Here is a 24899-nt window from a genome sequence, read left to right as displayed (position 1 = left end):
CAATACCTCACCAAAGTAAAAAAGGCTAATTGAAGAATTCGATCATGTCACCGTCCAACACGTTCCCAGGGAATGAAATGCAAGGACCGATCTACTCTCAAAACTGGCCAGCACCAAGCCAGGGCAAAGAAATCGATCGCTGATACAGGAAGTTTCCAAAAAACCATCTGTATCAATCGTGACCAACACTAACTTTTGGATCTCCGACCATGACCCATATACCTCCCCTATCCTACAATACCTCCTCAATAAAATACTACCCGAAGACCCCAAAGAAAGAAAATGGATAAAAAGGGAAGCCACCAACTACACCATAGTGGCCGGGCAACTATACAAGCGTAGACTCTCGTAACCCCTGCTCAAGTGCATTGAGCCCGGGGACATGGAATACATACTCTGCGAAATCCACGAAGGCTGTTGTGGCCACCATATGGGAGGCAAAGCCCTGGCCCAGAAGGTTATCCAAGCGGGATACTTCTGGCCCTCCGTCATCAGGGACTTCATGCAGTTGGTCAAAAGTTGCAACAAATGCCAGATACATTTTGACTTCCACCAAGCTGCCCCGCACCTGCTCAGCTCCATCACGGCAAACCGGCCATTCGGAACATGGGGCATCGACCTAGTTGGACCCTTTCCTACGGCCCCCGGACAACTCCAATACCTCATCGTCGCGATCGACTACTACACCAAATGGATCGTGGCCAAACCCCTGGCCTCCATCATAGTGACGCAATGCCGAAAGTTTGTCTGGAAACACATAATAACCAGATTCGGGATTCTTGAGATCGTGATCTCAGACAATGGAACCCAGTTTGCCAACAAGAAGTTCAGGGAATTCTTGGAAGGGCTGCGCATAAACCAGTGCTTCAGCTCGGTTGAATACCCCCAGACAAACGGGCAAGTAGAATCAACAAACAAGATAATAGTTAAAGGACTCAAGAAATGGCTCGACGAAGCCAAAGGACTCTAGGCCGACGAGCTCGGATCGGTCCTCTGGTCATATCGAACCACCCCCCCCCCAAACTTCCACGGAAGAAACCCCGTTTTGCCTGACATACGGCATAGAGGCTATCATCCTAGTGGAAGTTGGAGACCCTAGCCCTAGAAGAACAGTCAGGGGCAACGACGAAGACGTAGAGTGGGACCTCACGGACAAAATAAGATCCATAGCCCACATGCGAGAGCTGGCTCTAAAGCAGAAAATCAAGCTTAGATACAACAACAGCGTAATCCGAAGAGATTTCTCGCCCGACGACCTCGTCCTACGATGAAACAATATCGGATCCCCTACTTCCGGAGAAGAGAATCTCACTCCCAATTGGGAGGGTTTGTACTGGGTCAGGGAAATAATCGGGAAAGGAGCCTACAAACTAGAGCGACTCGACGGGTTTGAGATACCAAGGACGTGGAATGTCGTGAACCTACGACGGTACTACAGTTAGGAACACCCTGCCACGAAACAGGGAGCTAAAGGGCAAAGCTCTAAGTTACTTTCCCCCTTCCTTTGTTTCTTTTCCCTTCCCCTTTAGTCAATCTCTACCCTTCTTTTTATATACGTTAAACGATCTCCTCGGGTACTCTTTCCCGCCCGCAAGGGAGGGTTTTAACAAGGCCCGACATAAATAAAAGTCTATTTTATGTCTATATTATGCCTCTCTCTTTTCCACCTTAACGGATGCTTGCCCTCCCCAAACCGGCAAGAAACGAATGGCCTTCACCGGGGATTGATCACCCCCGGGGCCTAATAACGGATATCCACGAAATAACAGCAACACGACCTAACAACGGTGCCCTCTTTCTAAACAACTCGGGAACACACATAGGTCATGACAAACGGCTCAAAGATACTCAAAACCAAATAGGTAAAAACGGCCCGAACGGCCTAAATAACACAAATTCAGCGCTAAGTATCAAAATCATAAAGTACGACCACAAGGCCAACTACAAATCCTTACACAAGTAAAAATAAAAACAACCAAAAGCTACACCCTACTCGAGTTCGACGATCTGGCCATCTTGAATGGTCTTGAACACCCCCATGATGGACACATCAATCTCCGGCGCAAGGACCTGGGCTTGAGCTTTCATCGCCTCCTCGATAGCAGAGATCACCCCCTTTGCATCGGCGAGAAGCACCGCCTTCTCTTTCCACAACATCTCCACCTCGGCCCTTGAGCCTGCAACTTCGGCCCTTAAAGTGTTCACCTCAGCAAGGAGAGTGGCCGCTTGGGACTCGGCATCCGAGGCCTTCTTTCGCTCTCCCCTAAGTTGAGACAAAAGTGAAATCTCAACCTCGGAAAGACAAACGATCTCGGCCCCTGCATCCTCAAACGACTTCACCACCTTCTCCCTCGCCACCTCTGAGGCCCCGAGCAGCTCCTTCATCTTTACCACCTCGGACTGAGCCAGGCGCACCTTATCAAGAAGGCCAACCTGAGCCATCACGGGTTCAGCCTTCCGAACTATCACAGCAGAACGAAGGAGGGCACGATACACCGACTTGCCTTGGAAAGTCACATTGCAATCATAAAAAAACCCCTCGGTGCCGGGCATCAAGTACTGATTAATGAAAGCTGGAGCGTCGAAACTCTGGTCCATTACGAACGGAACAGTACCTTCCTCCCCCAAATTCTCGCTGCTTATCTCTTCCGGCCTCTTTCGCTTCCGGGAAGCCTCAGTAGCCGAGACAACGACCACCTCCTCCTCCCCAGCTGAAGTCGCCAGGCCAGGAGAGACACGACCGCCACCCCTAGCCGTAGCCGAGACCACCTCCTGCGAAATAGCCCAGGAATCCCCGGCAGGACGGGAGGAAGGGGTGGAAGACGAAGCTGCCGACGCATCTTCTCGGTCTATGGCAGCCTTCAGCCTCACCAAAGATGTCATACCACCAGCCATCTCAACTGAAAAAAGGAAAAAAACATATAAGTACCTAATACGGTAACACGGGTAAAAAGTGAAATAAGCAAAGATACACACCAACAAAAGTCCGGCAAGCAACCGAGTACCCCATCACATCCCTAGGGTTCAAAGGACACTCCCCAAACAAATACCAGAGGACACTGGCGACATTCCGATCCTCCAGAGACAAGAACTCTTGAGTCACCCGCGTTAGAACCGACAGCCCCACGCCGAAGTTCCAATACGTCAGAAACTGGCGCTCCCCCTCCAACGTCAACCAGAAGGGATGATGCCCCATAGTAGGATGCACCTTGAAGTACCCCCCTTTAAAACCATGAAAATAGTCCTCGTATAAACCGAAGACGCGACGGTGAGGTTGGGCCCTAAACGACATATATCCCTTCTTATGCTTCCCTTCCTTGGTAGGCAAGGTGCATAAGAAGAGGAAAAGGAAAACGTTTACTGAAGCCGGGAGCTCCAGATACTCGCAGACAAGCTCAAAAGTCCGTATCGCCGCCCAGCTATTTGGATGTAGTTGGAACGGCGCCACGGAACACCGACTCAATAACTGCTGAATAAAAGGCAAAAACGAGAGCCGCACGCCGAGTCGGGTAAACATCGCCTCATATACCCACATCCAATCCGGAACGGTCGGCGAGTCGAGATTGGTATAGCAAACTCTCTCGTCGACCCTAGGGAGTGCAAGCTCATAATGACGCTCGGCGTCACCACCCCCACAAACAGCCCCCTGATCGCGGAGCCGTTGAAGGTCCACTTTCGTCATCCACGACAGTGTTCCCCAAACGTCACTAGTCACCCAGGAATAAAAGGAGAGAACTCCCCCGGATGGGATCACCGGAGCACCCGCACCCTCAGTCCTCTGATGAGCCATACCTAAAACAGAGATGAGCACCATCATCAGGCCAACTAACCGGCAAAAAATGGCGGAGAAAATGAAATGCTACCCACCACAAAACCACACCTAACACAGTGGTGCTCATCCCCTCAAAAGATAAAACCCACTACCCCAAAATAGAGGCACCATCATACATGACAGAAAAATACAGTCCCAGTCCATAACAGCAAAAAACACCAAAGAGTAGCAAACAAAAATAAACAGAAATACAGGAAGCAACACAGATTATAAGGGTAAAGGAAAAAAGAACACCAACCTAATGAATCAAGCGTGAATTTGGAAAGCACTAAAACATGAAGCAGGAGCACAAAAGCAACAAACAGAAGGCACCAGACTGAGGAAGATGAAAGAAGGTTCACAGGGCAAACAAACAAAAAAGAAACAAAAAAATGAAACGAATGCACCAAAGGAGGCAAAAACCGTAACGGTTTTAAACTGTGAGAGGACGAAAATACCCCGAAAAATAAACTAAGCACGAAGGGATAAAAGTAGAAAGCAGCCCAAGCGTCCCCTCACCATAAATTTTCTCTCGAAAAATGCAACTAACAGCACGCCTCAAAATAAAATGGGCGCAGGAATATGGAAAGTTCACGTCAACCAATGACAGGAACTCCAAAGGTGACGAACGCTAGCTAAAAACTAGGGGCCGACGCGTCGTCCCCTCACGATCAACAGGCCCGTCGATCAGAAACTCGGCATCGATAAACCGGGAAGAACCACTAACAACAGAAACCATATTCTCCAATGACGGAGACCGACCTCGCTCGCCCTCCCTCGTCTGAGCCATCAATCCCTTTATCTACCTCTTTTCCTTCTCTAAGCTATCAAGGGTTAAGAATTTCAGAAGAACAGAATAAAAATTTGTTGGGATTTTTTGTAATAATTTTTCAGAAGAAGTAATGGAAGTCGTGTTTTTGCAATAAGAGGTAAGTCTAGTGGTTATTTTGAAAGAGCTCAGTGTTTCACTAATCCATGTCTCTTCCACCACTAAATCTCCTATGTCCTCTCTTGCAGGTGGTATAATGACTATTTCAATCTCGTCACCAGTAGCAATTTGCCCTCAACGACGTGGTTCTCCTCAATAGCTGTTGCTGCATCTTTCATCAGGTAAGCATCCACGAACCACTAGCATTCAACTCCTTTATTCACTCCCTTCCGACAAAAATGAAGTAATGGATCTCTCTATTTTTTTTTATATTTTAACTGTTGTTGCGTTCTTGGTTTGGTTGATAATTGGTAATTTATAACTTGTAATTGCTAATTGTTAGGTTATTCTTTTAAATTGATAATAGCAATTTATGTTGCTGAACGTTAAACATTGATATAAACTTTAATTTGCAAACTGTTGGCTTGTTCATGATTTGTGTGATTATTCGATTGACATTGAGCCTAATTTTAGCCAAATACATAAGAAATAGATTTTATTTTCATGTACTCTAGAGTGTACTCTTTCATATTAGAAGTGAGCAATAATAAAACATCATGAATAAATTTTTTAAATTAATAAAATTTGTTGAAAAATTCTTTGCCACAATAGGATTTTCAGGATAGTGTTTCATGGCTTTTGAAAATGGGAACAAATAGCGTTCCAAAAATTTATAAAATCTTTACCTGCTTTAAAGTTGTGCATATTCAATAATAACCCTTGTAATAATGTAGATTAATATTTTTTCTACCACATTATTTTATTTTATCATAATATAACTTATTACAATATAATTACAATTTATATATTTTTTTATCATTATTCTAAAAAAGAGTAACTGTCCCTTCTAATTTATTAGGCTAGGTCTTAATTTAGTGAAATGAGTAATGTTATTATATGCGATATTTATGTTAATATTAAATTGCACATTGATATACTTTATTTATGTAACTTTCAGATGGAGATGGAAACGACAAAAGTGGGTTAAGCTAATGACGATGATTGTAGCTTGGACCAAGAGATGGAAATAGAAAAATATAAATGTGGTGGTTGCAAACAGTGTGAAATTGTTACCGTCGAAGATATTATCAATCATACATTTCCAACATCAGAGGTAGCATATGATGTGTATGTGAGATATGCCAAATGTGTTGGCTTTGGAGTTCGGAAGGGAGATTTTGTGAAAACCAAAGATGGTTGTTACTCAAGGCGAAGGTTCTTTTGTAATAGGGCCGGATTGAGAGAGAAGAAATACTATGACAATATTTCATGAAAAGGGGAACAAAGGGCTAAGACATGAACTAATTGTCAAGCTAAATTGTGTTTATATTTTGATAAAAGTGCAACTGTTTGGAGGGTTAAGAATTTGTTCGATGAATATAACCATGACTTAGTACCACAATGCATCGTTCACCTAATTCCGAAGCATCGGCAGTTAACTGATGCAAACAAGGCACAAGCTGACATCACGCATATGTATGGTGTGTCAACATCTCAAATTATGTACGGTGGGTATGCCAGAGCTAGTTTTACAAAGAAAGACTTAGATAACCACCTTGACAGGAGTCAACACTTACGTATTTTAAGTGGTGATGCCAACGCTACCATAAGCTACCTGTTTGGAAAGGCTGACGTTGACCCGATGGCTATGGCACGATATAGTTCAACTGCGGAGGATCGGTTATGTAGTTTATTCTGGGCTGATGGAATATGCTGAGCTGATTATCAATATTTTGGTGACGTCCTTGCGTTTGATGCTACATACAAAAAGAATAAGTACAAAAAATCATTGGTAATATTTTCTGGGAGTAACCATCACAGGAAAACGTGTATATTCGGGTTTGCCATACTTAATAATGAAATGGCATCCACGTACAAGTGGCTACTGGCTAACTTTTTGGAGGTCATGATGAACAAGCATCCTAAATTTGTTGTGACTGATGCAGACGAGGCTATGAAAGAGGCGATTAATGAGATTTTTCCAAATACAACCCATAAATTGTGCGGATGGCATCTTCAGAAAAATGCTACTTTGAAAATCAAGGACCCAGAATTATGTGAATCATTTCAGAAGTTCATTTATGCCAAGTGGGATGTTGATGAATTTGAGGAGGAATGGTCAAAATTGGTTGAAGAGTTTGGTGGTAGTGACATGTCATGGATTGACAAACAATATGAAAACAAAGAAAGTTAGGCCAAGGCATTTCTTCGAGATAAATTTTGTGCTGGTTTTAGAACTACTTTACGATGTGAAGGCATTAACAACTTCATAAAGAGATTTGTTCATTCAAGGCACAACATCTTAGAGTTGGTGGAGAATCTTGAGCGGGCTTTACAAGATTACCACAATAATAAGATGGTTTCTCAATTCAAGACAATCAATTCTGATCCTGTTTTGACAACTGGCTTACCGTCTCTCGAGCTTTGTGCTACAAACATCTATACTAGAGAGATATTCAAACTAGTGAGAAGAAAATTGAAGAAGTGGTTTCTTTAGATATTATACATAGTCAACCCCTTTCCACAACTATGGTATACAAGATTGTGCTTTTCAAAAGAGGGTCAAAATATTTATAGTTGTATATGATCGCAATGAGAAGAAATTGGAGTGTGAATGCTGTCATTGGGATCATGAAGGGTATCCTTGTAGTAATATGTTGTGTGTGCTGAGACGAGAGGATGTAGATGAATTTTCAGAAAGTCTAATTCTAAAAAGATGGACCCGAGATGCAAAGAAGTATACTAATGATCAAACAGTCGAAAGCACTGCAAATGATGCTGAAAAAGGTTTCTTAATGAGATATGGTGCTATGTCAGTTGCCACAATGTGGATGTCATTCCTTGCGGCTCAAGAAGTTCCACTTTTTGGTGATACGATGAATAAAGTTACTAGATGGACCAAAGATATAGAGAAAAGGTGTAGCATTAAAAGGCAAAATGGTGTTACTGATGTATTGTATCCTGCTGCTGAATTTATTGGTGATCCATGTGTCGCTAAGACTAAAGGTGCACCCAAACTCAAGAAGAATGAAACTAGGAAAAGGTCATGTTCAAATTGCTTCGTGAAGGGTCATACAAAGAGGCATTGTCCAAAGTTGGTTGATGAAGGTGACCGGAGCCATGACCATCTCCCTTCTCGATGTACAGACACAGATGAGCTTATTTATGCAAAGATTGCTAAATTTTGTTTGTTGAAAAAAATTTGATCAATTATTTTCATATTAGTATGTTAATCATATTTATTCTCCTAGCATGGTTAAAAATTTTGGTTATGTAATTCCATCTATTTATAGACGTAAAAATTAAGAAATGTGACATTAGGTTGTAATGAATTGTTTTTTATTTATTTGACATGCTAGATAGGCAGCAAAAGAGCCTCTTGGTGCCACTAGGAGTGAGAATAATGGGTGCAACTGTAGTGCAAAATCTAGTACTAAGCTCATGGGTTCTCAATCGAATCTGGTGGGTATAGGAGCATTTTCAGGGGTCCAATTTTATCCAACTCTTAGTAACTTATTTCCAATGCCACAGAATGGAGTACCTGCCCAACCAACCACTCTGCAAAATATTGGGCATCAATGGCTTTTACAGGTGAAAATTATTTGTATTTGTGCTTTAACCGTTAGAAAATAATTCTTCATGATTTTTGACATAACTATTCATATGTTTATATAGGCCATGGAAGCTAGGAATACCTTGAAACAATAGTGAAAAATAACTTAATTTTGCTTCTGGGATGTTACATTACCTTGTTGAACCATTCCAGTGTTGTTAGTATGCGAATTGTGCATATATTTTGTCCTTTGGTAATTTATTTTTGTTAAATATATTGTACTCAGTACTCACCGTATTGGTTCAATGAATTCTGATGGTTGTGTTCAAGTATTTGATTTGGAGATTCTCATGAACAGTAACACACTCCCTGGTAGTTGAATAAAGAAAGCTTTATGGTTTCTATTTTATTATTTAGTTGTTTAGATCAACCACTCCGATAAGATAATACCATGAGTTCATGACTTGTAAACTCTATCGAATTATCTTCATCAATGCCTTTTTTAAGTTGTATATTCAAATGCAACATGATTTTCCTAGTAAATTTTTTGCTGAAAAATATTGAACGAACCAATCCAATTGCAAAAGCATTTTTGTAATGAAAAAGTACTTATGAAAATAAAGTAAAGAAACCAATCCAAATGTACATCTTAATCTGAATAGTCTATCAAGTATTTATAGGAGGTATTTGAACTAGTTTTTATTTGAACCATTTTATGTGTAAAGGTAATTTTGAAAGACAAACCACTCAGGCCTATGAGACCAGAATGATTAGAATGAAGAACTGACGATGACCAAAAGCATGGATTTGGATTTTCACACTAAAAATAGGATTAATGTTGCAAGTATAGTCCAAACTCAATGGTGCATGGAATTGTGATCACACTTTTCACAACTCCGGTACAACTAACCAGCAAGTGCACTGGGTCGTTCAAGTAATAAAACCTTACGCGATTAAGGGTCGATCCCACAGAGATTGCCGGCTTCAAGCAAGCTATGATCATCCTGTAAATCTTAGTCAGGCGGATTCAATTGGTTATGAGTTTTGATAATTGAAAGATAAATAAAACGTAAATTAAAATAAAGATACTTATGTAATTCATTGGTGGGAATTTTAGATAAGTGTTTGGAGATGCTTTGTTGCTTCTGAACCTCTGCTTTCCTATTGTCTTCATCCAATCATGCGTGCTCCCTTCCATGGCAAGCTGTATGTTGGTGGATCACCGTTGTCAATGGCTACCATCTATCCTCTCAGTGAAAATGGTCCAGGTACGGTTTCTGTACGGCTAATCAACTGTCGGATCTCTCGTCTCGGATGAAAAATACCAGGCACAGCTACCACACGGCTAATCATCTGTCGGTCCTCACTTGTGTCGGAATAGGATCTCTCTATCCTTTTGCACACTGTCACTGCGCCCAACATTATATTCGTGAGTTTGAAGCTCATCATGGTCATCCCGTCTCAGATCCTACTCGGAATACCACAGACAAGGTTTAGACTTTCTGGATCTCAGGAATGCTGCCAATTGGTTCTAGCCTCTACCACAAAGGTTCTAGTCTCACGAATTCGAATGCTCTATTGTCAGGAGAGGCAAGTCAAATCCGTGGATCAGAGACCCAAGAGACTATACTCCGGCTGTCGTCCAATGACTACATTGAACATCATGTAGACCGCTTGTGGTTGTCAGGCACGCGGATCTTGGCTAAGCGAGTAACGAAGATAGTGAGTGATTGTCACGGGTTACCCCTTCATTCTGACTTAACTGAAATAAGTACGAGAGTATATCTTGGAAAAGAAGTAAGCGTGAATTGAAAGAGAAACAATAGTACTTGCATTAATTCATGAAGAACAGTAGAGCTCCGCACCTTAATATATGAGGTATAGAAACTCCACCGTTGAAAAATACATAAGAGAAAAAGGTCTAGGCATGGCCGAATGGCCAGCCTCCAAATGTGAAAAATGGCATAAGATGATAAAGGTCCAAATACAATAGGAAAGACTAGTATTTATACTAAGCTAGTTACTAAGGATTACAGAAATTGAGTAACTAAGTGCAGATAGTGCAAAAATCCACTTCCGGGGCCCACTTGGTATGTGCTTGGGCTGAGCATTGAGCTTTACACATGCATAGGCCTTTTCTAGAGTTAAACGCCAGCTTGGATGCCAGTTTGGGCGTTTAACTCCAGTTCTGGTGCCAGTTCCGGTGTTTTACGCCAGAAAAAGGTCTCTGGCTGGCGTTGAACGCCAGTTTGGGCCATCAAATCTCGAGCAAAGAATGAACTATTATCTATTTTTGGAAAGCCCAGGATGTTAGCTTTCCAGCTCAATTGAGAACGCGCCAATTGGACTTCTGTAGCTCCAGAAAAATGCGTTTGAGTACAGGGAGGTCAGAATCCAACAGCATCTGCAGTCCTTTCTCAGCCTCTAAATCAGATTTTTGCTCAAGTCCCTCAATTTCAGCCAAAAAATACCTGAAATTATAGAAAAATACACAAACTCATAGTAAAGCCTAGAAATGTGATTTTTGCAAAAAAAAAATAATAAAAATATAATAAAAAATAACTAAAATATACTAAAAACTACCTAAAAACAATGCCAAAAAACGTATAAATTATCCGCTCATCACTCAACCATTGATCATCAATCAAATTATAATCCTAAAGATGTCATAATCAACACAAAATAACCGGGAGTTTTAATCCTGGGTCGTTCTCCCTAGGAACTAGTGACAACAAGTGCATACAATTTTGGTTGTGGAAAGCAAGGGATTTCAATGATTGAAGTGAACAAATAAAGAGATAAAAGAACTAGACAAAATTACAATTAATAAACTAAATGAAGGAATAAAAGAACTATGTATGTAATATAAACAAGTAAGGCTAAAAAGTAATGAAAATGTGGTTCAAAACATAAAAAAAAAACCTTGACTTGGGATGAATTATGGAATCCCTTCCTTGCCATAACCACAACTATGATAATTATGATGGATTAATCTCACCAAGTCAACCCTCACATCGGAGAGTAAGTCAAGTGAGCATAATTGTTACCAATCCACAAGTCCTAGCTAACTTACTAATTACCTTAGTAAAAAGCTAGCGTTAGTGGAAACAATAACAACTAACAACCCAAGAATTATCACTGAATGTTGGACATTATGGCTTTAGTAATCCATAGACTCATTTCCCCTAAGCCAATGGGTGAAAATTACCCCATAATCAAAATTGGCATTTCATCAAACACATAGTGGGCATAAACATAAAACATGGCAAAATTGGTAAATTAAGGAAAGCTATGAACCATAAATGATCAAAATCAATAAAGATAACTCAAACAAATATATAAAAGCCATCAAACATCAAATTAAACAACTAGGAATCCAAAATTATAAGATTATGTAAATTGACAAAGGAAATTAAAATAGATGAAAGTGTAGAACAAGTAGTGTAATTAAAAGAGGAATTGAAGAAATACTTACAATGAAATTGCTTTAATCCCAAATCAAACTTGAAGTATAAAATGCTACAAACCCTAATTAAAACCCTAAGAGAGAATTTCCTAATCTACACTACTCCTACTCCTACTATGTATTTTCTACCCTACAAGTGAGCTCCCTTTGTTATGTGTTGACATGCTCTTAATATAGCCTCTCAAACCAGCCTTCTGCACTTTAGAAATGGGCCTAGTGACCCCCAAAACCGCGCAGCATGTGACTTTTTAATGGAGGCATGCGTTGGTACCTGTGCGGACGCACAGGCGTGTGCGTCCCCACACTTCACCGATTTTTCACTTATGTATACGCACAGAAAGTTGTGCGCACACACGCATGCTGATTTCCTCCTTGTGCGTACGCACGCATCTTTGTGCGCACGCAAGCATGGCTGTTCTCTTCTCCTTTGCTTTCTTCATGCTTTCTTCCAATTGCATGCTCCTCTTCTATTCCCACCAAGCCATTCCTACCTTATTCATCTGAAATCACTCACAAATAACATCAAGGTATCGAACGGAAGTTAAATGGAATAAAATTAGTCAAACTAAGCACAAAAGAGCATGTTTTCCTAATCAAGCACAATTTAGGGAGAAAATACAAAAGCATGCTATTTAGGTGAATAAGTGTGAGTTTATGTGATGAAATCCATCCAAATCAATCCAAAATATATCGTCAGATATGAATTCATCAAGAACCCAGTTAGATTTAGATATACTAATCATGTCATCGTCACTTCTGGGCATAAAAATTCTCCCATTATAGGGGTTAGCAGTGACAAAACACAAGGCAATAAAGATAATTACATTTCCAAAATTTTAGAAATTATATAGTTTTTAACATGGACTTTGAAAGATTACATCCTAAGATTGAATGACATTCTTTAGCATCTTCTTATTCCAAATTTCAATAACAAGTCTTTGAATGTCTTCTCTCCTTGGATTATGAGGTCCATACACCAAGTCTATGGTCATCCTTACTCTGTTGTATTCGTTGACCACCTAATATTGAAGCCGTATACCTCCATCATTAAATTGAGATAGATGTTATAAAAACAAAAAAAAATTGTAGCATATAATGCAAATTGGACATGTGATCATACCGGTATGGCACCACGCCGCCATAGATGACAGAGTGTCTACCATTGTGCAACCCACACACCACAGTCATTGCTTAAAAAACAAGAGTTCTCATTATTTTTTACAACAAATTAATGCCTCCTCCATTAAAGAAATAAATTTAAGCATTTAACTTACATAGTATGTATCATCCTAAATTATATCATGGGTTAGGTAATTGATTTATGATACTTACGATTGAGCATCTTGTTGGGGCACCTCTGGTTCTTGAAATTTGAACTTTGAAACCATTGGCCTTTCAGTATTATCCGATTGGTAAAACCAATCATCCAATAGTATATTCTCCAAGAAAGAAATCTGAAAATCAAAGAAATGAATTTTGACATGGAATTGGTTTCACAATCAAAATAGAGATATGTTTTTGAAGGTTAAAAGTCCATTGAACACACCACATCATATATTGCCTTCATCCTCTCGTGCCTTTGTTTTGAGTACTTTAGAGAGTCTAGATATGTAATCAACCCTCTACTTTTTTCCACAACTACTAGGAACCAATGATCTTTAACATTAATAGGTACGTATATCTGTGTCATTAGCTTAAATCATTTATTAGTTACAAGGATAAAATGAGTTAATTATTTTTTACCACAGTTGAAATAACTCATCAAGATAGTCTATTACCTTAGAGAGGTCTTCAACCTTGCCCATAAAGTTTGTTTTGATGTATTCCATTGTCCCAACAGAAATATGTTGTTGTTGGAGTGCTATTTGCTACAAGATACTAACAATAACAAGAGTAATATGAAATCAAAACTTAACCCAAAATATTTTGGGATAATAAATAAATAATGACCATAATCGAAAGCAAAATGATTTATGCCATTAGAAACTTGCAGCAAAAGTGGTTGGGAGGAACCATTTATTGCCTTCCACTGTAACTGCTGCATGTTTCATAAGCATTGATACCACCAGATTCAAAACCTACATTTGACGAGCCAGAAATTGTTAGTCATCAATCAAATTCAACAAAGTAAAAAAGGTATATCACATGAATTACTTCATGATTTACGTTATCTCCAACCCGATTTTTCAGACAAAGGGTCATCAATGCTTCCCAGCTTTCACAACAATGTCCGTTAGGCACAAGAATCTCTCTATTAATAACAAAATCGCAAGTTATATCTCACGAAATAAGCATTTGATTCCAAATCTCCAAAATCAGTAAGTGACCTACTTGGGGTCATAATCAATTCCAAAGATATAGGCAAAAATAGCCAACTCAGTCCCCATGAAAACCATTTTTGATGTCGGCCTAAATGCCACCTCCAAGCACTATCAATTTCGATAGAAACATGTATAAGTATTTAAAACAAAGACACAGAGTACTTAACAGGATATGCGGGAAAGAGGGGACTATTATCGTATTCATCTCATCACCATACATGTTCACCAAATCATGGGATTCATATAGCCATGGATGTCCTCGCTGTAGTTTAAAGTCTCCACGTGTGGGGATTTTCTTCTACAAGATGCAACTTCTACGTCAGAGAGGATTTTTAAGATAAAATAAAATTGAAAAAAATTAACGAATAATCTCTTTCACCTATTTAAATATTATTTATAGATATGTCCTGTTCTTTTAAGAGTAAATCACAGGAGTGTAGTGCCTTTGATTAAGTACTTGTAATTACTTAATTTTTTTTCAATTTTGTCCTAAAATCTTGAAATCTGACTTTCATTCATTTTTTTCACATCAAATCATCAGCAATAATTTAATTAAAATAGAAAGTGAGATGATGTTATCTACAGACCAAAGGGGTTGATTGGTTTCTATTTTTATTTTTAGGATTTTGTGAATCAGAAAAGAGAAGTAAAACCCTTTTTCCCCCATTGTTTTCAGTTTATTTAGGGAAAAAATCCATGTCAAAAAATGAACATCCAAATCAAGCTAATTAATTGAGTTTCTAACCTTAATCGATGATGTTGCTTTCTGACCTCTGCATTTAGTGGTACTCTTATGCCGTTTCAAGCCAGCGTTTTCGCTGATTTCATGATCACTCAATGGACCGGATGGTTTGCAATCTGGTTCGAGGTTTTGAGCCAAAGGACACCTTGATGATTTTTATTGAAATGGAGCCTTTGTTGCGGTTGTATGAGCTATCACTGATGGAGGTGACCCACTCACGGTAATATTCTCATCAGCACTAGCATCATCAATATGATGAGCAACAAATCTGGGTCCAGATGAAACAATGGACAAGATTGCATCAATCTTTTTTCCCTGGTCGCTTATTGTGGAGGATAAAGAACGTATCTCCTCAGCAACAATGGTTCGAACGAACCTCGTAAGGGAATCACTAAAAGAAGTCGTTTCCTTCAAACACAAACGAGAGTATCAGGAGATACACCAAATAAAAACTATAGAAATAGAAACATATTTCATAACAACATCTAATGAGACAATAGAAATAGATTTCATCACAACTCTTTTGAAAACTCACCTCTCCAAATGGCAATATTAATTGTTGGAGTGCAACGATTTTATCCCCCGTCTTTTCTTTTGTCACCTAAGGGGCAAAAAATTAAAGGAAGTACAAGAAAATAAAAATGAAATGAGATGTTGGTGTTCGAAGCATACCTCAATATTTTAGCTTCACCGCAATCTTAGCCCTGTTTCAACACCGTTTATCAACATTCAACTATTTTAAATACCAAAAGAATCATGTAAATGATCCAGGGAGCAACTTTACTTTTGTTCTTCAATTAATTCAAGAAGAAAACTATTAAAACCTAAACCAATAAAACCATTATACATAAGAATAACAGAAAGCCAGTAGAAAATAAAGGGTGCACAATGAAAAGCCAGAAACATAATAACAGAGACCACCTACCTGAACTGACTCGCGATGTTCTTCGGCAACCATGAGAGTTGACGAACAAGCACGGGAGCACCCAGGGGGACAAGGCTTCAGACTTCAGAGGCGGAGAGACTAAGCATGTGAGTAGAAGACTCCGACTAGAGAAGAACGCGAGCACAGCTCCCACGAGCAGAGATGAGTACTAACACAGAAGAAAGAACAAGGCAAGCTGAGAGGAATGTAGGTCCACGCCGTCAATGTCGCTAGTAGCCACCCCATCAACTGCATAGATTTAGGAATTTGCAAAGGGGGTTGGGGTTAGGGTTGGAGTTGGGTTTAGGGCTAGGATTAGTCATTCTGATGCAAAATTGTTAGGACTTGGGATTAGAGTTTTCCCAAAGATTAAAGGAAACTGTTTAGTATTTACCATAGTTTAAAAGAAGAAATAGATAATAAAAATATTTTTAAAAATTTTTGTTATTTTTTTTGTAATTTGTGTCTTAATGAAAGAATAAAAAGGAATGTCGAGTGATATTTTGTTGATTGCAAATTATTTTTGTTTTCACAAATCAAATATTAATACAAATTCAAAAGTTCATCTATAAATTTTTATAATGTTAAATAACCTAAACCATAATTACTAATTGACATATATATCTAATTTTGACAACATATTAATTTTTTATTTTTCTTTAAAAAATAAATAACTCAATACAATCAAAATTTATTTGGGTAATTTTTTTAAAGATTTTCGTAAGTGATTTTTTAAAGATCTTTAATAAATTTTTTTTATCAATTCATATTTTATATTTAATCCCATAAAAAACAAATTGATGCTAATTTTTAGATGTAAGAGTAAATTTGCTATGAAATAATATTATAAAGTTGATATCAACACTTAATCAGAGAAATAATAGTAAAATTCACATCAAATAATATTCTAAATACTATCTCAAATTAACTTTTAGTTTTAGGTTTACAAATAATCATACATTTAATTCAAATTATTAATTTATAAATGTCTGAGAGTATATTTCATATCAAAATTACTTTTTAAATTTTATCTAAATCATTAATTTACATATAATAGAACTTTAAATTTATTCTAAATCACTAATTCACACTTAATTAGAGATTACCGATGAACTTGACATTGAATTATGTTCTATATTGAATCTCAACTTCTAATTAATATTAATTTTTAGTATATAAGAGTAAATTTCATATATAGTAATGCTTTAACTTTGATTGAAATCACTAATTTACACTTAATTAAAAGTGCAAAATAGAAATTCATATGACTACATCAAATAATCATACTCTAAATCTGATATTAAGAACTAATTAACAATTTTTTTTATTATTATGATTATGAACTTCAAATTAAATTATGTTCAATTTTTTATATGATCAGATCACTAATTATCATTTATTTATATGTACAAATAAAATTTTCATGTCAAATCATACTCTAAATTTAAGTGAGTTTTTTAAGATTTTTAATTTACAAATTCTTATGAATTCACATTCTAAATTTAATCTCATAAAAAACAAATTAATATTAATTTTTGGATGCCAGAGTAAACTTGCTATGAAATAATATTCTAAACTTGATATCACACTTAATTAGAGAAATAATAGCAAAATTCACATCAAATAATGTTCTGATTGTTATCTTCATAACAAATTAACTTTTAATTTATGTTCATAATAATCAGACTTAGTTATATATGAAGTGATATTCTATATTTAATTCAAATTACTAATTGATACTTAATTACATGTGTAAGAGCATATGTCACATCAAAATTAAATTAATGCTCTAAATTTAATCTAAATCACTAACTCACACTTAATTAGACGCTTAAGGAGAACTTTACATCAAATTGTGGTTTATATTGGATCTTAACAACAAAATAACACTTAGATTTGAGTGCTAGATTAAACTTTACATGTAATAATACTTTAAGTTCGATCAAAATTTCAAAATTACTAATTGATACTTGTTACGGACTGCCAAGTTCAGTCCAAGAAGTTGTCGGGTCGGGGCATGCACTGCCCCACCCAGGCCCAAACCTCCAGCAAAAGGTCCCACGGATCGGTTCCCAACACCCGACCCAGGACCCGAACGACTTACCACCCAAAGCGTGCTATCGTTCGGGTCGGTGTCCTCAGGGTCAGTACCCGGCATCCCGACCCAAAGTCCGGGACAACCTGCTCACGTGAAAAGGGACAGCTCACAGCTCCTCTATCAATGGGCTTGACCATTGATAGGCCCACCCAACATAGTATATAAGGGGAGAGGACAGCTCCCCCCCCCCGAGGTACGTCACATTCTTACCTAATTCTGCCACCCTCCAGTACGGACTCTGACTTGATCGTCGGAGTGTCCTTGCAGGTGGCCACCCCCACTCCGTTCAACCTCCGATGTTGCCAGCGCACGATCTCCCTCGCTCCACGCCAGCTCGGGGTCTCCCCCTCTCTCCTACTCATCACCTTCCGACAACCCGAAAACACAAGGTAACGAACATTGGCGCCGTCTGTAGGGATCCCGGCACAGACATGGAGTGACTCATCACTTCGGAGGAGCTCCGCGAAGGAGGCGGGGCCCGTTTGAGCAGGGCGAGTTTGACAGCCTGCGCTGCCGAACATCCGAGACCCTCCGTTCAACCCAACCAATAAATGTACACTAAGACCCCCGAAAGGCTCTCCTTCAGGGGAACGGGAGCCGACAGCGCCAAGATCATGCAAGAGCTCAGGCATAGAGTACAAAATCTCGAGTGGGAGTTGGCGGCGAGGGGCCAATCCCACGAAAATGTCAGCCACTCGCACGGCGGCACCAGCCGGTCCCACGCCCACACCCGCTCCCCCTCCCGAGCATACAACAGCCAAGGTAGAAGCCTAATAAGGCACGAAGAGGTGCACACGCAAGCAACTTCCAGACCCACTCGAAGCAAGTCGGAAAGCCGCTGGGGGTCCCAGAAAGAGGAGGCCAGGAGACAACAAGATCCCATTATCATGGGAGCCACCGCTTTTCACCCCTCAATCCTCAAAGTCCGACTCCCGAGAAACTTCGACAAGCCGACAGACATGAGGTATGATGGGACCAAGGAACCCCAGGAGCATGTCACAGCCTTTGAAGCAAGGATGAACTTGGAAGGGGTAGGCGACGCGGTTAGATGCCGAGCATTCCCCGTGACACTGGCCGGACCAGCGATCAGATGGTTCAATACCCTCCCACAAGGATCTATCACAACTTTCGCAGACATATCCCAGAGCTTTCTAGCTCGGTTCACGACGCACATAGCCAAGGCAAAGCACCCAATTAACTTATTGGGAGTCACCCAGAAACCCGGGGAGCCAACCAGGAAGTTTCTAGATAGGTTCAACGACGAGTGTCTGGAGATCGACGGCCTCACGGACTCAGTCGCTAGCCTATGCCTAACAAATGGGCTACTAAACAAGGACTTCAGAAAGCACCTCACAACCAAGCCCGTATGAACCATACAGGAAATCCAAAGCGTAGCCAAAGAATACATCAATGACGAAGAGGTCAGTCAGGTTGTAGCAGCCAATAAGCGGCTGCTCCCTAACCCGCCAACCCGGCAGGCCCCTCAGGTCGACAGTCACAAAGAAGCTCCTAGGGACGGCACCCTAAACAAGTTACCCAAGCACCCACGAGTAGGAAGGTTCACGAACTACACGCCACTTACGGCACCCATAGTAGAAGTCTACCAACAAATTGCGGACAACGGAATCCTGTCCAGACCTAGACCATTGAAAGAGAGAACAGGAGGCAACAAAAGCCTTTACTGCGATTACCATAAAGAATTCAGTCACAAAACACAAGACTGCTTCGACCTCAAAGACACCTTGGAACAGGCCATCAAAGAGGGAAAACTGAGCGAATTCTCCCAGCTCATCAGGGAACCAAGGAAGCGGGAAAGAGAACACTCCGAAGAAGACCAGAGCCGAACTGTTAAGCCAAGACAAGAACCCACAGGAGATACCGATAACCCCCAACTTTCGTGGTCAACATCGTGGTCGGGTGCGACAGCCTCCCTAAATCCAAATCGGCAGCAAAAAGGGATACCCGCGTACTCTCCATCTCGACAGATGGTCCCGCCACCAGCAAAAGGCACCCCACAATATCCTTTGCCCTAGAAGATAAATGGTTCAATGACCTCCCCAAACCCCCCCCCCCATGGTAGTTACAGCAATGGTCGGGACAGGACTGGTTAGGCGCATCCTCGTCGACACGGGAGCCGACTCTAATATCTTATTCAGAAACGTGTTCAACGCCATGGGGCTCAAGGAATCCGACCTCAAAAATCACCAACATGGAGTCATGGGACTAGGTGATAACTACATCAAACCCAACGGGACGATTTCTCTCCCAATCAGCCTAGGAATTGGTGACGCCAGGAAATCGGTTATGGCAGACTTTGTAGTCCTCAGAGACTCCACTGCTTATAACATCATCCTAGGGAGGAAAACTATCAATGAATTCTCAGCTGTAATATGCACCGAGTTCCTAACAATGAAGTTCATAACGGACAAGGGAACAGTTGGTTTTATAAGGGGAGACCTAGAGACGGCAGTCGCCTGTGACAGCGCCAGTCTCTCCTTAAGGAAAGAATCTAAGAAGGCAGCTGGCGTATTCCTAGCAGATCTGGACGTCAGGATGGAGGACAAGCCAAGACCTGAACCAGAAGGGGACATGGAAAAGTTCCAAATAGGAAAATTGACAGATCAGTTTACTTTCATAAATAGGAACCTACCCCATGAACTCTAAAGCTTTCAATTATTCTCTAATAGAATTTTTCCATCAGTCATGAAGAATAGATTCTTTATAATTTCTTGATTCTATGGTAAAAGAGATAACAATTGAAAATGTCTTATGTCATGCTAATAGTATGTCATAGGACATATACTTGGATATTGGGTGCTTGATGTAGGAAGATGATGAAGCTTATTGAGTAGAAATTGTGAGATGCATACAATCATACTCTTTTAAATAAGTTGGTTGTTTTTTTTTTCTCTATAAAATCTTCTCAAATTAGTGTTTTGTTGCTGTGTAATATGAGATGACTGTAAGTTTTGAGATGGTAGACATGAATGTATATTATGAGAAGAAGAATATGAATTTAAATATTTTCTTGCAAATCAGTGTTTGATGTATTACTTATGTCTTGTCTCCTATGAATAAGGTAGCATGTTAGATGTAGAAGAATTATAATTTGTTCCTAAATTAGAATTTAGTGAAAAAACCAGGTTAGTAGGAATTTCATCACTAATAACATTTGGATTGAAGCCATTGTTTAAAGTAAAATCATCGAATAGATTAATTAACATTTTTATTTCATGTTGAATATTCGTTTCAGAGCTTTACTTTTGCTTTGAGATTATCTAATTTGTGATGTATCCTTATGAAAAGAGAAGTAACTTTCATAAAAAATAACATTCCTTGATATAAATATTTTCTTAGTTTTAATGTCTAAGTAAAATATATTCTTTTGTACCACTTTATATCCAAGAAAAATACACTTTCTTGATCTGTGATCTAATTTCTTTGTATGTGCTTGTAAAGTAAAAGCAAAAGCCAGGCATGCAAAGTCTTTAAGTAACTTAAATTTGTAATTGAATTGTTGAGAATTTGATACGGATTAAAATTATTAATTGTGATAGGAGGTACTCTATTAATAATATGAATAGCTTGTGCCATTGCATAATGCCAAAAGTAGTTTGGTATGTTAGCAGTGAAGAGAAGTGCACTTGCCAGATAGCTTAATATTTTCTTTCTACCATACTCTTTTACTGTGGTGATCATTTAGCACAACTTGTTAGATGCAAAATTAGTTTTTTTGGTAGAAATATTTCATCAAGAATTTTGGTCCATCGTTAGATCTTACAACTTTAACCATGACCCCTTTGTGTATGTATCATTAGAATAAAATTTTTAAACAAATTACTGATTTTAAATTTATTTTTCATGAAAAATAATCAAATGAATATACTTTTATCTTCAATAGTGGTGAGAAAATATTTATCGACGGAAGTAGATAGACTAGAAATGGGACCCCAAATATTAACATGGATTAAATCAAATAAAGATTTAGATTTACTAAAGTGATTGAAAAAGGTAATCTTTTTTGTTTAGCCAAATGACATGAATCACATAGTATATCATTCTTAGGATATGTAATGAATGGATGAGTTTTTTGTAATTGTTAAAATCTATAAAATGAAATATATCCTAATTGAGGATGCCAAAGAACACTTTGTGAAGTATATGTATGTGATTTTTCTGAGTTTTCTTTTGTAGATGCAGTTATGGTAGCACTCACTATTGCTTGGGATTTCATTGTATACAATTCCCTTTCTAATTAGTAGCTCCAATCATCTTTGAGATAAGCCACATCTATATCTTACAATCATGAGCATTGAACATAAATCAGTAAGATAGTACATTAGTTGCTTTTGAAATTGAAATTAGATTGCATTTAAAAGTAGATACATATAGAACTTCAGTCAAGTAGAAATTTTCTGAAAAAAAAACTATTCTACATACGGTTGTAACAGTTTCTAAACCATTTGACATAAGACTGGATTGATATATTTAATTGACTAAAAATGTTTGAGAGTAAAAGAAATATGGGAAGTGGCCCCTGGGTCTAAAATCCAATCATTTGAACTCAAAACATGAGTGAAAAAAAAGGATATGATATACATCTATTGATGGTGCATGAATTGTTGTCAAATTTTTATTATTAGAAAATTCTTGATGTTATTAAAAGAGTGCTATTAGTGCTTTCTTTTGCTTAGATGAAAACAAGCTATCTAAATTGATGTTCTCATCCTTTTTAGGAGAAGGAGTGATGCTGACTTCTTCATTCTCTATAGCATTGATAATGTCAATAGAAGTCATAACGTGATTTCCTGCCTTAACTTGATTTTGTTTCATGTATGGTGGAAAGTCATATGTATGGTATCAAGTGTCTACCAAATGTCCTATTTTGCCACAGTATGAACATAATCAAAATGCACCTCTTTCGTTGCCTCTTCCACATACACTATGCTTCCTTCCTCAACCACGAATATTAGAGGGTGTGGCTTAAAATTCACAATTTTATTGACCATTTGGTTTTATCTCAAAAACATTACTGACAGCAGAATTTACTAATGCCTTAGAATTAGGCTCAATATTGTGCACTTGTTGTCTTTCTTGTTGGAGAAGAAGAGAAAAAGCTATTGTAACATCTGGAAGACTTCACGAGTATTATTTGAGAGTGTACATTTACATATTAGTCATTAAGACCTCTGAGAAATTGAATCACATATGACTGATGCCTATAATGGTGTATTATATCCAAATCACAACTACAAGTGCTTCCACAAAGACAAGTGGGTATAGGTCGAAATTCATCTAATTCTTCCCAAATAGCTTTCAATTTTTTATAATAAAAATAGTAGACAACTCATCTTACTTATGGTAAACAAATCTTCTTCCAGCTCAGCAATTCAAACAAATCATTCTCATAGAACCTGTGCTTTAAGTCCTTCCAAAGCTCATATGCCACACCAAAGAACGTTTTGTAGAATTTCAGAACTCAGTGAGCCATGCAACCATGACAAGACAAAGAAATTGGACCGATCCCATGCTTTATAAGTGTCATCATCCTTATTGGGTTTTAAGAGAGTGACATCTACAAATTTAATTTTATTCTTTGATTTCAAGAAAATTCAAACATATCTGGACCAACTGTGATAATTTAGGGTTATTAATGAAGTAGTTGTGACTTGTGAATGAGAGTCCTGGAATTTCACTGGAATGTAGGTAAAAGCAGCTCGATGGGTCTTGTGAGCTTGGTTTTGTAGTGCTCATTTGGAGGATTGAGCCATCATCTTAGCAAATTTGTGAAAATCAGCAGCAGTGAAAGTTTGATGTTCTAGATTCACCACTATTTTATTTTCAGTCATCGTGGATGAACGAATTGACAAGCTCTTCTCTCACGAACATTACGCAAAAGTATACTTCATACGTGGTAAATAATTCACTTTTTTTTGTTAGCTTCCACACTCACTACACTATGAAAAATTCGTTCTTCAGCAAAATATAGTTTCATACATTTAATGTTGTTTATCGATAAATTTTTTAGATTAAATTATTGCACCTGATTGTTATGCTGCTTCTGCTATTTCTTTTACTTTTCGCGTTGATACATTTTAAAAGTTTGATTTTGATATACATTTGTAGTGTCAAAATTTTTACATTATTTTCTAATTAGAATTAATTATACATCATACAAACTTTCGGTATCTCATCTTTTTTTATCTTCTCTTACTCGCATATTACCTATACATAATACTAAATATATTCATATATACATGGATACTATCTGTATATTGCACGTGTTTTATTGTAGTATTTTGAAAATTGGATCGTTCTAGCCAATTTAGTAGAAAAAAAGTAAAATGATCATTTTTACCATTCAATTAAGAAAAATAATTGCCAATTTCATATAAAATTTGTTTCAAAAACTCGTTAGTTAAAACTCAAAAGGTTCTTGGTTTTTTTTTTTTTATTACAAAACAGACTTATACTCTAAAAGTAAATAACAAAATGGACAAACCAATTTTAATTAGCACAGAAGATCTTAGATTTAGTAGCAAAAATCTTTGCTTTATAATAAATAAACCCGAATTTGAGACTTGGTTAAAACAAGCAATGATACTAATCACAACTCCAACCACAACTTATTCTCCAATTTTTCTTTTTGTTAGGGATAGAAATGGGTCAAGCCGGTCCGAGTTTCAACTTAAATGAGTTTGGTCTACGTTGCAAATAAATAGCCTAAGTCTAGGTCTATTACTTTTTATAGACTTTTTTCAGGCTCAAGTCTGGCCTACTTAAAAGCCGGAAAAGTTTATGAACCTACTTAAAAAATTTGTTTCATTAATTATAACTCAAAATAATAAATTTAAAAAATATAAATTGACATTAAATACATTTTAAATTTTATAATTCATAGTTTGTAAAATATAATTCATTTATATATCAATTGTTAGTAACATATCATGATCATACTTATAGTCCATAATCATAAACAATTTCTTTAAAAAAAAGTTACAAAAGTTGACTAGTTTTAATCATTGATTTTTTTAATTTCGTTTTATATGAGTAAA

General features: G+C 38.1%; 1 protein-coding gene across 1 annotated transcript; it reads left to right on the top strand.

Annotated features, from left to right (window-relative positions):
• Positions 1-5760: 5760 nt before the first annotated feature.
• Positions 5761-8447, top strand: LOC148568762 (uncharacterized). Its single transcript, XM_088483457.1, has 3 exons — positions 5761-5853; positions 8103-8330; positions 8415-8447. Exons 1-3 carry the CDS (start codon positions 5761-5763, stop codon positions 8445-8447), a joined length of 354 nt encoding a protein of 117 aa, XP_088339583.1.
• Positions 8448-24899: the final 16452 nt, after the last annotated feature.

This window comes from Arachis ipaensis, chromosome B4 (genome assembly GCF_059453495.1).
Source record: "Arachis ipaensis isolate K30076 ecotype BB chromosome B4, ASM5945349v1, whole genome shotgun sequence".
Taxonomy (NCBI): Eukaryota; Viridiplantae; Streptophyta; class Magnoliopsida; order Fabales; family Fabaceae; genus Arachis; species Arachis ipaensis.
This window is presented reverse-complemented; position numbering and strand designations above follow the sequence as displayed.

Coding starts and splice junctions, on each gene's coding strand:
- LOC148568762 (XM_088483457.1), top strand. CDS start 5,761: ATGGAAATAGAAAAATATAAATGTGGTGGTTGCAAACAGTGTGAAATT. Junction 5,854..8,102: donor ATACATTTCCAACATCAGAG/GTAGCATATGAT, acceptor CATGCTAGATAG/GCAGCAAAAGAGCCTCTTGG. Junction 8,331..8,414: donor GGCATCAATGGCTTTTACAG/GTGAAAATTATT, acceptor ATGTTTATATAG/GCCATGGAAGCTAGGAATAC.